Consider the following 16,875-nt stretch of genomic DNA (forward strand, 5'->3'; position numbering starts at 1 on the left):
AGCCAGGTCCCCAAATTAAACCGTGGCATTTATGCTGATCAAGTGGCATGGAAATGGTTCGGGTTCGACCAAGCCCCCAAGTGATTCTGTGGCCTTAGGCCGATCAAGAGGCATGACTGGTTCAGACGTGACCAAGTCCCCAAGTGATCTGGTGGCTCTAGCCTATCAAGAGGTATTGCATTGGTTCGGACATGACCTGGCCCCCAAGTGATATAACATGATGCTTTTGAAAAGCTAACTCAAGGGGTAAACCGGAGGCTGCTTTAGAACAACTCCGTGTAACCACACACGATGTAAAAGAACAGATACCCCGCTTTAGCTGAGGTTCCGGTTTATTATATTTAATCATAATATATACATCGTCGTAATATGTACATAAGTAGAGCCAATGGCTCGGGTATAGTAAGGCCGAAGATGAGCTATGTTCCACGGCATGTTGGTCTCCTCCTCTGATGTACGTGAGTCTTTCTGCTCTCGAATATCGATCAGATAGTATGACCCGTTGTGCAGATTCTTGCTGACCACGAAAGGCCCCTCCCAAGGTGGGGATAGCTTATGCATATCAGTCTGATCTTGGATGAGCCGAAGCACCAAATCTCCTTCCTGAAAGGTTCTGGTTCTGACTCGGCGACTGTGATAATGACGAAGATCCTGTTGGTAAATCGCTGATCGGGCGGCTGCTATGTCACGCTCTTCATCCAACCGGTCCAAAGCATCTTGCCGTGCTGTCTCGTTGTCCGCTTCAATATAAGCCGTCACACGAGGTGAATCATGACGGATATCACTGGGGAGAACCGCCTCCGCTCCGTAAACCATGAAGAACGGTGTGTATTGATGCTCCATAACACAGATGGTAATTCTTTTACTCAACAACCCGGCGTTCTCTGCAAAGGAACCATGAGTCGGGGCTTGATGCCTCTCAAGATCTCTTGATTAGCCCTTTCTGCTTGACCATTGGACTGTGGGTGTGCCACTAATGAAACGTCAAGTCGGATATGCTCCCGTTCACAGAACTCCTTCATGGCACCCTTGGACAAATTGGTACCATTATCTATGATGATACCGTGTGGAAAGCCAAACCGGAAAATCACTTTTTTGATGAACTGAACCGCCGTGGCTGCGTCACACTTGCTAACAGGTTCTGCCTCCACCCACTTTGTAAACTTGTCAACCGCCACCAAGAGGTGAGTCTTCTTATCTTTGGACCTTTTGAAAGGCCCAACCATATCCAGCCCCCAAGTCGCAAACGGCCAAGTAATTGGAATCATTCTCAATTCTTGAGCCGGCACATGAGCACGTCTTGAAAACTTTTGGCAACCGTCACATCGTCTGACCAGATCCTCCACATCAGCATGGGCAGTTAACCAATAGAAGCCATGGCGAAACGCTTTAGCTACCAAAGATTTTGAACCGGCGTGGTGACCACAATCTCCTTCGTGGATCTCACGCAAAATTTCACAGCCTTCTTCAGGAGACACACAACGTTGAAACGCCCCTGATACACTGCAATGATGCAACTCGCCATTGATAATAGTCATGGACTTGGACCGCCGGATTATCTGTCGGGCCAGAGTCTCATCCTCTGGTAACTCGCCCCGGTTCATGTACGCTAGGTAAGGAAGCGTCCAATCCGGAATGACATGAAGAGCTGCCACCAATTGAGCCTCCGGATCAGGAATAGCCAAATCCGCTTCACCAGGGAGCTTGACCGACGGGTTGTGCAGCACATCCAGAAAAACGTTGGGCGGGACCGGTTTGCGCTGAGAGCCCAGCCGGCTTAAAGCGTCCGCCGCTTCATTCTTCCGTCGGTCCACGTGGTCCACCTGATAGCCTTTAAAGTGACCTGCAACAATATCCACGTCACGACGATATGCTGCCATGAGTGGGTCCTTGGAGTCCCAAGTGCCAGCACTTGTTGAGCCACGAGGTCCGAGTCACCGAAGCACTTAACTCGACTTAGATTCATCTCCTTAGCCATCCGGAGACCATGGAGCAAGGCTTCATACTCAGCTACATTGTTAGTACAAGGGAACATTAAGCGGAGAACGTAACAAAACTTATCACCTCGTGGGGAAGTTAATACGACTCCAGCCCCCGAGCCTTCCAATTGCCTGGATCCGTCAAAATGGATGGTCCAATATGTGTGATCCGGCTTTTCTTCAGGTGCTTGTAGTTCCGTCCAATCATTGACGAAATCAACAAGTGCTTGAGACTTAACCGTCGTCCGAGGCACATCCTTCAATCCGTGCGGCCCAAGCTCTATAGCCCACTTGGCAATCCAGCCAGTCGCTTCCCGGTTCTGGATGATATCCCCCAAAGGAGCAGAACTGACCACCGTAATTGGGTGCCCTTGGAAGTATTTCTTAAGCTTCCGGCTTGCCATAAAAACTCCGTACACCAGCTTCCACCACAATAGCCACGCTGACCGCACGAGCATTAGCAGCAACATATAGCAGTAACGGCTCCTTGTCAATAGGAGCGGCGAGCATAAGCAGATTGGCCAATTGCCGCTTTAAGTCCTCAAATGCTTCATCAGCAGCAGAACTCCAGACGAACTGATCCGTCTTCTTCAACATCTAATACAAAGGGATTGCCTTCTCCCCAAGGACGCTGATAAACCGGCTTAACGCGGCAATCCGGCCTGCCAGGCATTGAACATCATTGATACACTTTAGTTTAGCCAGGGAGGTGATGGCTGGGATCTTCTCTGGATTAGCCTCAATTCCCCTGTTGGACACCAGATAACCCAATAACTTGCCTGCCGGTACACCAAAGACACACTTGGCCGGATTAAGCATCATCTTGTACGTCCTCAGGTTATCAAAGGTTTCCTTCAAATCGTCAACCAGAGTCTCCTTTTTCCTGGACTTAACCACGATATCATCCATGTAAGCATGTACATTACGGCCAATCTGCTTGTGAAGACAATTTTGTACACACCGTTGATAAGTTGCCTGGGCACTCTTGAGCCCGAAGGGCATAGACACATAACAGAAGGCTCCAAAGGGAGTTATGAATGCCGTCTTCTCCTGGTCCATAACTGCCATTTTGATCTGATGATAGCCAGAATATGCATCCAAAAAACTTAAACGCTCACAACCCGCTGTAGCATCAATAATTTGATCAATACGGGGGAGGGAAAAAGGATCTGCCGGACAAGCCTTATTAAGATCTGTGTAATCCACACACATGCGCCAGGTGCCTTTTTTCTTAAGGACCGGCACCGGATTGGCAAGCCACTCAGGGTGAAAAACTTCAACAATAAAGCCAGCTGCTAAAAGCCTGGCTACCTCTTCTCCAATCGCCTTGCGTCTTTCTTCGTTAAACCGGCGGAGGAACTATTTCACCGGTTTGTATTTAGGATCCACATTAAGGGTGTGCTCAGCGAGTTGCCTCGGTACACCTGCCATGTCAGAGGGCTTCCATGCAAAAATGTCCCGATTCTCACAGATGAACTCGATGAGCGCGCTTTCCTATTTCGGATCCAAGTTGGCCCTGATGCTGAACTGCTTGGACGAATCGCCAGGTACGAAGTCAACAAGCTTAGTTTCTGCTGCCGATTTGAACTTCAGGGCCAGATCATGCTCCGTAGTTGGCTTCTTTAATGGAGTCATATCCGCCGGATCAACATTATCCTTATAATACTTCAGCTCCTCGGTGGCACAAACCGACTCTGCGTAGGCCGCATCTCCTTCCTCGCACTCCAAAGCAATTTTACGGCTTCCGTGAACCGTTATTGTCCCCTTGTGACCCGGCATCTTGAGCTGCAAATACACGTAACAGGGCCGTGCCATAAACTTGGCGTAGGTCGGTCGCCCAAACAGGGCGTGCTATGGACTTTGGATTTTCACCACTTCAAACGTCAATGTTTCCGACCTGGAATCATGATCATCTCCAAAGGCCACTTCCAGAGCTATCTTACCAACATGATATGCTGACTTGCCAGGTACCACACCGTGGAACACCGTATTAGACGGTTTGAGATTTTTATCTGTTAGTCCCATACGACGGAAGGTCTCATAGTACAAGATATTAATGCTGCTCCCTCCATCCATGAGCACTTTGGTGAACTTGTAACCTCCCACCTGAGGCGCCACCACCAGAGCCAACTAACCCGGATTATCAACCTGGGGAGGGTGATCCTCTCTACTCCATATGATTGGTTGTTCAGACCAGCATAGATAACGGGGCACGGCCGGTTCAACAGAGTTGACTTCCCGCCTCTGAACCTTCCGGTCTCGCTTGTCCAAGCTAGTGGTAAAGACCTAGTAACCTGACTGTTGCTGCTGCTGGTTGTAACCACCCTGGTTGTTCTGATTATTTTGACTGTTATGTCCGCCCGGATTACCGTTAAATCCTGAACCGGAATTTCCTCCACCGTAACTCGGCCCGGATCCTGAGCCACCGCCAGAGCCGTGATCATACCGGAAAGCATTAGAATTCTTGAACTCCTGCATAATGAAGCAATCCTTCCAAAGGTGGTTTGTTGGCACCTCCTTCGTCCCATGTCTTGGACAGGGCTGGCTCAGTAGATAATTTAGGCGGTCTAGCTTAGGGTTGGGTGCCCCACTGTGATTTTTCGGTTTACCCTTGCGTCGCTGGCCATTGTCCTGCGTGTTGGTATTAGCCACAAAGTCCATGTTACCATCCGCTTTACGCTTGCCTCCACCACCATTGCCTGCCCAGTGATGCTGCTGACCTTTGGAGTTGGTGTTCCTCTTTCCCTTCCCTGCCTTGTCATCATCAGATTCGGGATCCTTGGTACTATCAGAATCAGCATACTTTACCAAAGCAGCCATGAGGGTCCCCATGTCAGTGCAATGGCGCTTCATCCGTCCTAACTTCAGCTTTAGGGGCCCAAACCGACAGTTGCCTTCTAGGGTTAGGACTACGGTGTCAGCGTTGATGCGGTCTGATGAATGCAACACTTGTGAGACCCGGCGCACCCAATGAGTCGTCGATTCTCCTTCCTCCTAGACACAGGCAGCTAAGTCTACTATCGACATGGGCTGCTTACATGTATCCTTGAAATTATTGATAAAGCGGGTTCGTAATTGGGCCCATGAACTGATAGAATTGGCCGGTAAGCTTTTTAACCAAGTGCGGGTCGTTCCTTCAAGCATCATGGTGAAGTATTTCGCACATGCCGCATCATCCACATCCAGCATCTCCATGGCCATCTCATAGCTCTCCACCCAGGTCTCTGGGGGTTGATCCGCCGTGTAATTTGGTACCTTGTGCGGGCCCTTGAAATCCTTGGGCAGGCGCACATTGCGTAAAGCGGGGACAAGGCAAGGCACCCCCAAAGAGCTAGAAGTAACACCGGGTTCGACCGAAATAGTTGGACGAACCGGCGTAAGCTGCCGAGGCTGATATTGTGCGGCTAACTCGGCTTCCCTGCGTGCTCGGGCCCGGTCCACCACTTCCTGAGCGTTATCAGCACCACCCGCCGGGTTGTTGTCGTGGGGTGCTCCACGTCGTTCATTACTTGACACTGTCGGTTCCTCCATACGCCTGCTATAGCTCCGGCTTGGGCGAGGGGTCGAGTGGATCCGGTCGCGGCTGTACGATTATGCTTCCTGTTGGTCCAAAGCTGTCCTAAGAAGCTCCTTGACCCGTCACATCTCTATCGCCTGCGGTGAGTCACCTCCAATTGGAATGGCCTCCAGCCGTGCAGCAGCAGCAACGAGATTGTCCATTGGGTTGGAGTAGTGACCCGGAGGTGTTGAAACAGCCTGAGGTATAACGGTGTTTTGACGAGGCGGATCCATCCGACGAGGCTGAACCGGCGCACCGGTCCCAGGAGCTTCCGCCCGGTTTCCCTCCAGCGGATTACTGGTTCCTACTCCCAGGGTGTTGAAAAGGTCTCTGGCCTCGAAAACCGGAGGCAAACGGGATCGGTACTTCCTCCTCATGACTTCATGCGATGCATTCTGGTCCAACACGAGCCTGTAGGCTTGTGTGTCTAGAGCGGCCCGCTCTGCGGCCATCCTGGTATCCTCAGCTGCCAAGTCCGCCTTGGCCTGGGTGATCTGTTCCCTTACCTTTGCAATCTCCGCGTTGTGGACGTCCTGATTCGCCGGATTAGCTTCCGCCATAAGCATAGCCAATGCATCAAATAGCTCTGATAGAACTTGAGCCGGCGGGCGCACAGGGCCTCCTGCCCCGGCAGCCGTCGCCACTGCTGAACCGGAGGTTGTTGCCGCAGCGGTCGAAGAATGAAGCACTGCTTGTGTGCCGGCCATGAATATTCCAACTCGGTTGGGTAGATCAGAGGGGTCTGGAATACTGTCGGCATCGGAACAGCCCCCAATCCGGCCATCTTGTAGCTGATATAGAGATTCGATTTCTCCGGTTGATGACTCATCGCCGGAGTAAATGACGGTCTCGCCGCAAGATCCCGATCCATCCTCATGACCTCCTCCATGGATGACTCCCACGAAGACACGCTTCATGGCTGGTTTAACCCGGGCAGATCGAGCACGCTGAGCCGTTTTGGCGAGGTCGGTGCAGATATCCGGCTCAGGGCCCGGTTCTCCGATCTTGCCGATGAAAACGTGTATGCCACCAAAGGGGACCCGGTACCCATACTCAACTGAGCCGGCCTCGGGGCCCCAGCCTGCATCGTCGATGTAAAGCTTGCCACGACGACTCTTAGTCATCCAGCCTATGGCGTAGCCCTCGAGTCCTTCAAAGCGGCCCTCCAAGAACTTGAAACCATCGTGCGATAGCCCCACGGTGGGCGCCAACTGTCATGGTTTTGTCACGGCAGATGTCCTAGAGAAAGGACTTAGTCGTGGAGCCATCGCGACGGGTTAGCTTGAAGGGGTTAAAGCGGACACAGGGACGCAAGAGAGTTTATACTAGTTCGGCCCCTTCGATGAAGGTAAAAGCCTACGTCTAGTTGTGATGGAATTGATGGGGTTTCGATGATCAGGGAGCAAACAAGCTTCGCCTATGTCTCGAGTTGTTGTCTGTGTCCTTGAAACGCCGCAGGGTCGTCCCCTTATATACACGGGTGACGCCCGTCGGTTCACAGAGTCCCAATACCGGCTCATAGATGTGTCCGGTTTGGTCTCTACTTATTCCTAACTTACAATACAAGTTAAATACCAACGTCGGTTTACGGCTACAGGCCTTGAACCGACTATGGGCCTGGAAGCCCTCATCTGCCTTCTTGGGCTTTAACATACTTAACTACTAACGAAGTTAACCCGGCCCAGATAGGCCGGTTTACGCCCAGTAGTGATATCCCCAACACATCCCGAATAGTATCATACATATAACATCACTAATACACACTACTAGGAAAAGGGCTACTAATGGCGCACCAGTTTTGCCTACTAATGGCGCATCACTGGTGCGCCATTAGTATCACGCCACTAGAATTTTTTACTAATGGCGCACCACTGGTGCGCCATTAGTATCTGGTATACTAATGGCGCACCAGGCAGTGTGCCATTAGTTTTGCCAACGGTGCGCCACTAGTGTCTGCTATACTAATGGCGCACCACATGGTAGTGCGCCATTAGTAACAATTTTTTTAATTTTTTTTCTTAATCTCAGGTCACTATTTCACCTATGAGATATCCAACACATATATATACAACAAGCATCCATATAACAATCATAGCCAACACACAAGTTCCATCATATATACAATCATAGCCAACACACAAGTTCCATCATATGTACATACATAGCCAACACATAGTTCCATCGTTACATATTACAAAAGTTTCACATTGTTCATCCAACACCGTTATCCATCAATTCACAAAAGTTTCACATTGATACAAAATAAAAACACAAATGGAAAAGAAGCACTCCATCCATGCAAGCTTCCGTGAATTAAATCAAATCTGCAAAATGATAAAACAAGAAGTTAGAAGAAGAAAAAGAAGAACACTAGAAGAATACTAGAAGAAGAAGAACACTAGAAGAAGAATAAGCAGAAGGCTATAAGCTTATTATGTATATAAACTTGATCATTTTGTGCTAACATAAGTTATTTTGGAGCTAACCTATAGGAAACTAAGCATATAAGCTCTAAGTTAGTATATTAGAGCCAACTTAGGTAAAATGAAGCTAACCTATGTCATTTTGGAAAAGAAGAAGAATAAGAAAAAGACTATAAGCTTATTATGTAAACTTGATCATTTTGTGCTAACATAAGTTATTTTGGAGCTAACCTATAGGAAACTAAGCATATAAGCTCTAAGTTAGCATATTAGAGCTAACTTAGGTAAAATGAAGCTAACCTATAGGAAACTAAGCATATTAGAGATAACATAGGTAACTAAGTATATAGATATATCATTTTGGAGATCTGACATACCTGACAAAGTTCAGTTCTCATGCATTGTTCTTATCCTTCTCCTTCCTCAGCCTGATGCGCCAAGAGCGGCGAGGCGGTGGAGGCGGTGGAGGCAGTGGGATGTAGTCTTCTACCTCAATTGGCGTGGTCATGTCGCCCAGCTGTGGGATCGCCGGCGCCACCACCGGTGCGTGGTCATTGTCAGGCACCACCACCATCGCGAGGCCACCTTCAGGCACGACCATCGCTAGGTCATCCTCAGCCACCTCCATCTCTTGCCCATGGTCAGCCACCACCATCTCTTGCCCATGGTCAGCCACCACCATCTCTTGCCCTTGGTCAGCCACCACCATCTCTTGCCCTTGGTCAGCCACCACCAGCGCCAGGTCATCCTCAGCCTAATGCCCATCATCATCCTGCAGCTCCTCATCCCCACTCTGCTCCTCTTCTCCCACACTCCAGTCCGGATCATCCTTCTTGTTGTATATGCTGCTGCTAGAATCGCTGCTCTTTCGCTACAGCCAGAATCGCTGCTGCTTTGGCTGTAGCCATTGTCGCTGCTGCTGCTCCCATTACCTGTCCAAATGCAACAATGACCGTTAACAATCGATGTGAGACAAAGCCAAATGTAGAGGAATAAGAAGAGGTAGAACGTACCGGCATCATAATCTTCAGCGTAGCGCATGCGACACATAGTCGCGTTGAACACCTTCACGATGAGCATGGTGGCGTCGTCGTCGTACCTGAAGAGAAGGAAGTACCCCAGCCGCAGGTCATAGGCACGGTAGAACTTCTCCCACCCACGAGACAAGTACATGTGGCCCTCCTTGATCACCAACTCCACATCCCACAGCCTGCGAAACCCGCTGCCGGCCTGTCGCAGCTTCACATTATTTGGCGGATCTTCACCCATCAGCATGTTCATAAAACTGTCAGGCAGCCTCTGCAGTTTGGGACAATGAGTGATGTAGGCAAACAACAGATATCATAATGAGATGGGTGAAGGGGAGATCTCTCGTTTTATATACCTGCGTCATGGATGATACTGAAGTCCCAAGTATGATAGTGAAGAACTTGGAAGAATCCAACTCGTACTGCGGTGTTGCAGAGCGGCGGTGGCTGCTTCCCGCCATCTCTGATAAGAAGCAGAAGAGACCAATTAGTACCCTTACAACAGATCATAAAACATATGGAGTACCCTGTCTATTTCTTCTATGCTATCAAACCTAACAAACCTACTGGACAACATATAGGTATAATCGATACAACCAAACAAGGCAAGGTATTATACAGATAACATTTAGATTTCTTTACTTGACACCATGATGATACCAAATTCTTGTAGCAGTATAATGAGTTCACAGGATAAGAAAAATCATCCACATTCACCAACCCAAACTGGTGGAGATACAGCAAACCAGAACCTCCCAGGTTTCTGCCATTTTATTTTTCCCACCGTATATTTTTTTGATTCATGTGATGGTACTTGCTGTTAAACCAAGTATTTTCTTTCTACATAATCTGGGAAGTTTCCTTCTTACTGTCTCACTATCTTACTGTCTCACTACAAAAAACTAGTATGCTTAGTTGAGACTAGTATGCTTAGTTGCATTATGACAGGCAAAAACTACAAATATTTGTGTTTTTAGTTGAGCAATACAACGACAGTGTGATAGGCAAGTTTCAGCTTGCAAAGTGTCACGATTCAGACAACAGAGCAGCTAAGTATAGCAAGTGGATAGTTTAGTCAGTATACTAGTACTCTTTAGAAAGCATGAGACATATATTACCTGGAGGAGACTTCGTCGAAGAGTTGCCTGTGAATTGAAAATACAACGAGATCAGCAAAGGACAGTAAGATATATACTAAAATTATCATAACACCGCAGGATAAGATATATACAAGATGCAGGTCAAAGAATAGATTATGATAGCTGGACAAGTACATGTCAAACTAGATAATTTTCAGAACCACTTTAACCACCGCAGGATAAAACAATGCATCCAAGACTGGGCTTAGACTAATATCCTCATAGCATAATCTGACATCAAGCAAATATTATAAGAACAGTGAAAATGTATGTTCACTGCAAATGAATACGGACCAAGTGTTCAGCTTTCTAGTCAGTTGTTTTCTTCAGTGTCAATCGATGTAACTGAATCAAAATTTAATTAGGTACTCAGTACCACCTTATTTAGTTGAAAAATCAATGCACACCGACAGCTGAGAACCACATCAGTGCCCCTTCTCCAACTGTATCAAAGGAAACCAAGGACATGTTGGTTGGTCAGCTAATCTAGCTATAACTAGTAACCGCTTCACTGGAAAGAGTGGAGATGCAAGAGCAGGAAACATGATAGCAGAGGGAAACATGAAGTGGTGGAACAGGAAAGGGGAAAGGAGGTGGCACTTCCATGAACCTCCACTACAGCTAGTATTGCAGCTTGCATAAAGTTGCAATGAACAACTCAAACAAGAAGTGCAGGGGCATTGAGTTCATCACATAAAACATCTTTCCACCTCATGTAAGGAGATGCCAGCAAACATGCAGGAGCTATAATCATTGCCAATCAACGCAGAAATAAACAGAGCAACCAAAACATCATTACCTAACTCGAAAACACAAACTAGCAGGCTGCAGGCTAAGGCTTTATACCGAACCCCATCAAATCAGCCGTACGAACCCCCCGTGGCGATATAACCGGATAATCTCTACCATCGATTGACTGTATCCCGAGTTCAAGTGCCCTAGCGGAGTCATCGTGGGTGGGGAATACTGTGACCCACAAGTGAATCAGTCCCAACAAGCCGCAAGATTTCCCGAACCTGACCCAAAAACCCTAGTCCAGGCACCCGCATTCCCAATCCCACGCGCGCATCCGAGCCAGGAACCCGCACGGGCACCTAAAAATCCCACACAAATCCAACCACCCCCTACGCATCCAAGAAACAGGGGAAACAGGTGCTACCTCGGGAGGGAAGGCGACGGAGGGAGGCGGCGATCGGAGCGGGCGGCCGAAGAAGAGGGGGGGCGGCTGGTTTGACCTTCCCTCGGATGGATAGGGGATGGGTGCGGCGAAGGAGGCGAGGGGGCGGCGAGGGGGACGGCAAACACGGCCGGGGGGCAGCGGGTGAGATCGATGAGGCAGGGGAGAGATTAGAGAGATTGGGGATTTAGTGTGGGGGGAAGCTTTCTAATGGCGCACCACCCCCTCGTGCGCCATAAGTACGACTATTCTAATGGCGCACCACCCCTCGGTGCGCCATTAGAATTTTGTTTTAATCTAGCCAACTAGCCCTATCTACAACCTAACCCTATCTACAACAGAACCCACCGACTAGCCCGGCTGGTTAGCACGCAGCACACACACCAAGAGGTCCTGGGTTCGACTCCCAGGCTCCCCAATATTTTTTTATGCATTTTAAATGATGTTTTTATATTTATTTGTGTTTAAATATGTTCAAACTTGTTTAAATCATAACAGTAATATTTTGTCAGGGCGGAGGCGGCAGGGGACGGTGGGGGCGTGGGGGCGCGGGGGCGGGGGTCGGGGCGGAGGCGGCAGGGGATGGAGGGGACGGAGGGGGCGTGGGGGCGCGGGGGCGGGGGTCGGGGCGGTGGCGGCAGGGGACGGAGGGGACGGAGGGGGCGTGGGGGCGCGGGGGCGGGGGTCGGGGCGGCGGCGGCAGGGGACGGAGGGGGCGTGCAGGCGCGGCGGCGGCGTACGGTTGGGGCGGAGGGGGTGTACGGTTAGGTCAAGAGGGGAGGGAGGGGAATAGGTGGAGTGGGGGAAGCTTACTAATGGCGCACCCACCAGCGGTGCGCCATTAGAATTTTTTTTGCCAAAAAGTAAAAAAAAATTACTGGCGCACTCTGTCGCCGGTGCGCCATAGTAGTTCTAACTACTAATGGCGCACTTTGCCAGGTTGCGCCATTAGTATGTTTGAAAAAATGAAAAAAAAATTGTTTTACTAGTGGCGCACCTTTTGCCTGGTGCGCCAGTAGTGTCATCCACACTAATGGCGTATCTCCACCGGGTGCGCCATTAGTATATAGTAGTGGCGCACCACTTCTCTGGTGCACCATTAGTGTCAATCCTATCTTTAGCCCTTTTCCTAGTAGTGACAACTAAAACCCTAGCGCACGACGGGTATCCGCGCGGGCGGTGGACACCCAAAGAGAAGGAACCATCACAGGATCATAGCTCCAGTGAGATCCCTGGAGAACCTTCCAGGTATTGGAGAACATGTGCTCCAACGCAAACAAGTAGCGACGGATGTGCGCATTCTCCACACTAACACGGTGACGCACCACCTCCGCGGGGTCCTCGAGCCTCTGGACCGTCACTGGCCCACGCGACAGCCACCAAAGAAGGTTTGGGTCAATGACAGGCTGGCTCCTCACCAACATGCGCCCCCCGGTAAGTAGCGCCTCCCAGTACCACTCCGGCGGAGCCCTGTCCCGAACATGGCCCGTCTGGTGACGCAGGTGTCCTCCGCCGACTCGATGACGAGGATGCGGGATAGGCATCGCCGACGTCGATGCGCGAAAAATTGCTTTAACTAAAAAAATAACAACAAATGTGACATGTTCAACTAGTTCTATTAATTCACTAGTTCTTATGATTAAATCTATTCAATTAATTCTATACCTAATAAAATGAATAATGACATAAAAAAGGCCTATGCTTTGCAGGAACGTTGACTCCTTCCCGGTGTGGCAAATCTCGGGCACTCGATATGTCCTAGTTTGTAGCACAAGTCATGCCGAAATTCACGGAAAATTTCGGCATGACTTTTGCTAAAAAGTGGAGAAATCGAGAACCTGAAATTTGCCGGAACGGAAATGAATCAACATTTCGGCAAAACATGGGCCACTCGGCTTCATTTCCTGGAAACAACAACGCCACTTGGGCACAATCGAACCACTTCAATAATGGAATATGCAAATGAACATCAATGACATATATCATATAACAACAATATGCAAATGAAATTACTGTTTAGGCATTTTCATAAAAAAATTCCCTAGCTAATTTCCTAAAAAACTTGCTAATCATTTTTCCTAAATGCTAAAAAATGACTACTGCCCTAAACAAATCTAGGGTTCATATGAACATCAACACAACATCAACACATATATAAATTGCCCTAGCAGAGAGAGAGATGAGGGTAGGGGAGAGGAGAGGCAGAGCCTTACGGTGACTACGGCAAGGGAGGGGCAGGCGGCGTCGAGGTCGGGGTCGGGGTCGAGGCTCGGGCGCGCGACGGAGGGCGGCATCGAGGTCGGGGTCGGGGGCGGCGTCGAGGTCGGGGTCGGGGTGGCTTCGAATCTGGGGTCGGGGCGGTGTCGAGGCGGGAGAGTGACGGGAGAGCACGCGGCGGCCGACGGGCGACGGCGGCGGCGACAGCGGAGGAGTTGCGATTTAGGGGAAGTGGCCGTTGGGAAAAACGAATCGAGCGGTTTAGTCAGAAGTAGCAGTAGCGTGTTCCAAGAAGTGCGCTACTGCTAACATAGCTATAGCGCGTTCCTGGATACGCGCTACTGCTATACCATTCTCTTTATTTTCCACTTTTCCACTTATTTTTCTTTACATTTTATTTTTTCCTTTCACCTTTTTGTATTTCTTTCATTTTAATTTACTTTTCTATTAGCTTTCCATTTAATTTTATTTAATTTAGCAGTAGCACCTCTCAACATAAACGCGCTGCTAGAAAGCAAATAGCGCTAGCGCGGTTCAGCGAAGATCACTACTACTATGTGCAGCCTATCGGCTAAGCCGTGGGAATTTTAGTAGTAGCGCTTTTGTACTCGGGCGCGCAACAACTATAACTGTATCTGTAGCGCCGTTTAAAACACCGCGCTGCTGCTAATTAGCACCAGCGTGTGTTTTTAGTCCGTGCTACTACTAACGTTCTATGTGTAAGGTTTTCCCTAGTAGTGGCTCTTTACAACTATTGCTATCGCATAGCGATAAAGTAAGCAATTATTTGGTGCTTGCATCTTATGCGATAAAAAACAACTATAAGGCTCCTGCCAGTTGCCGATAACTTTAACAAAACATGATCATCTCATATAAAAATTTATATCTCATCATGTCTTCACCATATCACATCACAACATGCCCTGCAAAAACAAATTAGACGTCATCTACTTTGTTGTTGCAAGTTTTACGTGGCTGCTACGGGCTGAGCAAGAACCGTTCTTACGTACGCATCAAAAACCACAACGCGGTATAGTGATTGCTTTTTGATCTTCAGAAAGAACCATGTTCATTGAATCTGATTCAACTAAAGCTGGAGAAACAGACACCCACTAGCCACCTGTGTGCGAAGCACGTCGGCAGAACCAGTCTCGCGTGTGAGCGTACGCGTAATGTTGGTCTGTGCCGCTTCATCCAACAATGCCGCTGAATGAAGAATTAACTAGTGATGGCAAGCAATATGTATATACCCACGCCACAACTCCTTTGTGTTCTACTCATGCATATAACATCTATGCATAAACCTGGCTCGGATGCCACTGTTGGGGAACATAGCAATTTCAAAAAAATTCCTACGCACACGCAAGATCATGGTGATGCATAACAACGAGAGGGGAGAGTGTTGTCCACGTACCCTCGTAGACCGTAAGCAGAAGCGTTTGAGAACGCGGTTGATGTAGTCGTACGTCTTCACTATCCGACCTATCCAAGTACCGAACGTACGGCACCTCCGAGTTCAACACACGTTCAGCTCGGTGACATCCCACGAACTCCGATCCAGTAGAGCTTCGAGGGAGAGTTCCGTCAGCACGATGGTGTGATGACGGCGATGATGATGCTACCGACACAGGGCTTCGCCTAAATACCGCTACGATATGACCGAGGTGGATTATGGTGGAGGGGGGCACCACACACGGCTAAAAGATCAACTGATCAACTGTGTGTTCTAGGGTGCCCCTCCCCACGTATATAAAGGAGGGAGGGAAGGCCGACCGGCCTCTCTAGGCGCGCCAAGGGGGGAGGAATCCTCCTCCTAGTAGGAGTAGGATTCCTCCTTTCCTATTCCTACTAGGAAGGGGAAGGAAGGAGAAGGGGAGGAGAAGGAAAGAGGGGGCACAGCCCCTACCCTAGTCCAATTCGGACTAGGCCCATGGGGGCGCGCAGCCAGCCCTGGTGGCTTCTCCTATTTTTCCCTTAAAGCCCACTAAGGCCCATATGTACTCCCATATTCCCATAACTCCCCCGGTACTCCGAAAAATACCCGAATCACTTGGAACCTTCCGGATGTCCTAATATAGCCTTCCAATATATTGATCTTTATGGCTCGATCATTTCGAGACTCCTCATCATGTCCGTGATCTCATCCGGGACTCCGAACAACCTTCGGTACATCAAATCACATAAACTCATAATACCAATCGTCACCGAACGTTAAGCGTGTGGACCCTACGGGTTCAAGAACTATGTAGACATGACCGAGACATGTCTCCGGTCAATAACCAATAGCGGAACCTAGATTCTCATATTGGCTCCTACATATTCTACGAAGATCTTTATCAGTCAAACCGCATAACGGTATACGTTATTCCCTTTGTCATCGGTATGTTACTTGCCCGAGATTCGATCGTCGGTATCTCAATACCTAGTTCAATATTGTTACCGGCAAGTCTATTTACTCGTTACGTAATGCTACATCCCGTAACTACCTCATTAGCTAAATTTCTTGCAAGGCTTATAGTGATGTACATTACCGAGAGGGCCCAGAGATACCTCTCCGACAATCGGAGTGACAAATCCTAATCTTGATCCATGCCAACTCAACAAACACCATCGGAGACACATGTAGAGCACCTTTATAATCACCCAGTTACGTTGTGACGTTTGGTAGCACACAAAGTGTTCCTCCGGTATTCGGGAGTTGAATGATCTCATAGTCATAGGAACATGTATAGTTATGGAGAAAGCAATAGCAACAAACTAAATGATCATTGTGCTAAGCTAACGGATGGGTCAAGTCAATCACATCATTCTCTAATGATGTGATCCCACTGAAGGAAATATGCCCTAGAGGCAATAATAATGTTATTATTTTATTTCCTTATATCATGATAAATGTTTATTATTCATGCTAGAATTGTATTATCCGTAAACATAATACTTGAGTCAATACAAAGACAAACTAAACGTCACTAGTATGCCTCTACTTGACTAGCTCGTTAATCAAAGATGGTTATGTTTCCTAACCATAGACATGTGTTGTCATTTGATTAACGGGATCACATTATGAGGAGAATGATGTGATTGACATGACCCATTCCATTAGCTTAGCACCCGATCATTTAGTATGTTGCTATTGCTTTCTTCATGACTTATACATGTTCCTATGACTATGAGATTATGCAACTCCTGTTTGCTGGAGGAACACTTTGTGTGCTACCAAACGTCACAACGTAACTGGGTGATTATAAAGGAGCTCTACATGTGTCTCCAAAGGTAAATGTTCGGTTGGCGTATTTCGAGATTAGGATTTGTCACTCTGATTGTCGGAGAGGTATCTCTGGGCCCTCTTGGTA

At 48.5% G+C, this 16,875-nt stretch overlaps 1 protein-coding gene across 1 annotated transcript; it reads right to left on the bottom strand.

Annotated features, from left to right (window-relative positions):
- Positions 1-7,919: 7,919 nt before the first annotated feature.
- LOC147958338 (B3 domain-containing protein Os03g0212300-like) lies at positions 7,920-9,450 on the bottom strand. Its single transcript, XM_087532099.1, has 3 exons — positions 9,346-9,450; positions 8,975-9,260; positions 7,920-7,936 (listed from the first exon to the last, which is right to left on the bottom strand). Exons 1-3 carry the CDS (start codon positions 9,448-9,450, stop codon positions 7,920-7,922), a joined length of 408 nt encoding a protein of 135 aa, XP_087388225.1.
- Positions 9,451-16,875: the final 7,425 nt, after the last annotated feature.

The sequence above is a fragment of the Triticum urartu genome, chromosome 7A, assembly GCF_056163025.1.
Source record: "Triticum urartu cultivar PI428250 chromosome 7A, HENAU_Tu73, whole genome shotgun sequence".
Classification (NCBI taxonomy): Eukaryota; Viridiplantae; Streptophyta; class Magnoliopsida; order Poales; family Poaceae; genus Triticum; species Triticum urartu.

What these genes read in the sequence shown, in the direction of transcription:
- LOC147958338 (XM_087532099.1), bottom strand. Translation starts at nt 9,450, where the DNA reads ATGGCGGGAAGCAGCCACCGCCGCTCTGCAACACCGCAGTACGAGTTG. An exon ending in CAGTATCATCCATGACGCAG is followed by an intron (nt 9,261 to 9,345) that starts GTATATAAAACG and finishes CCCAAACTGCAG; the next exon opens with AGGCTGCCTGACAGTTTTAT.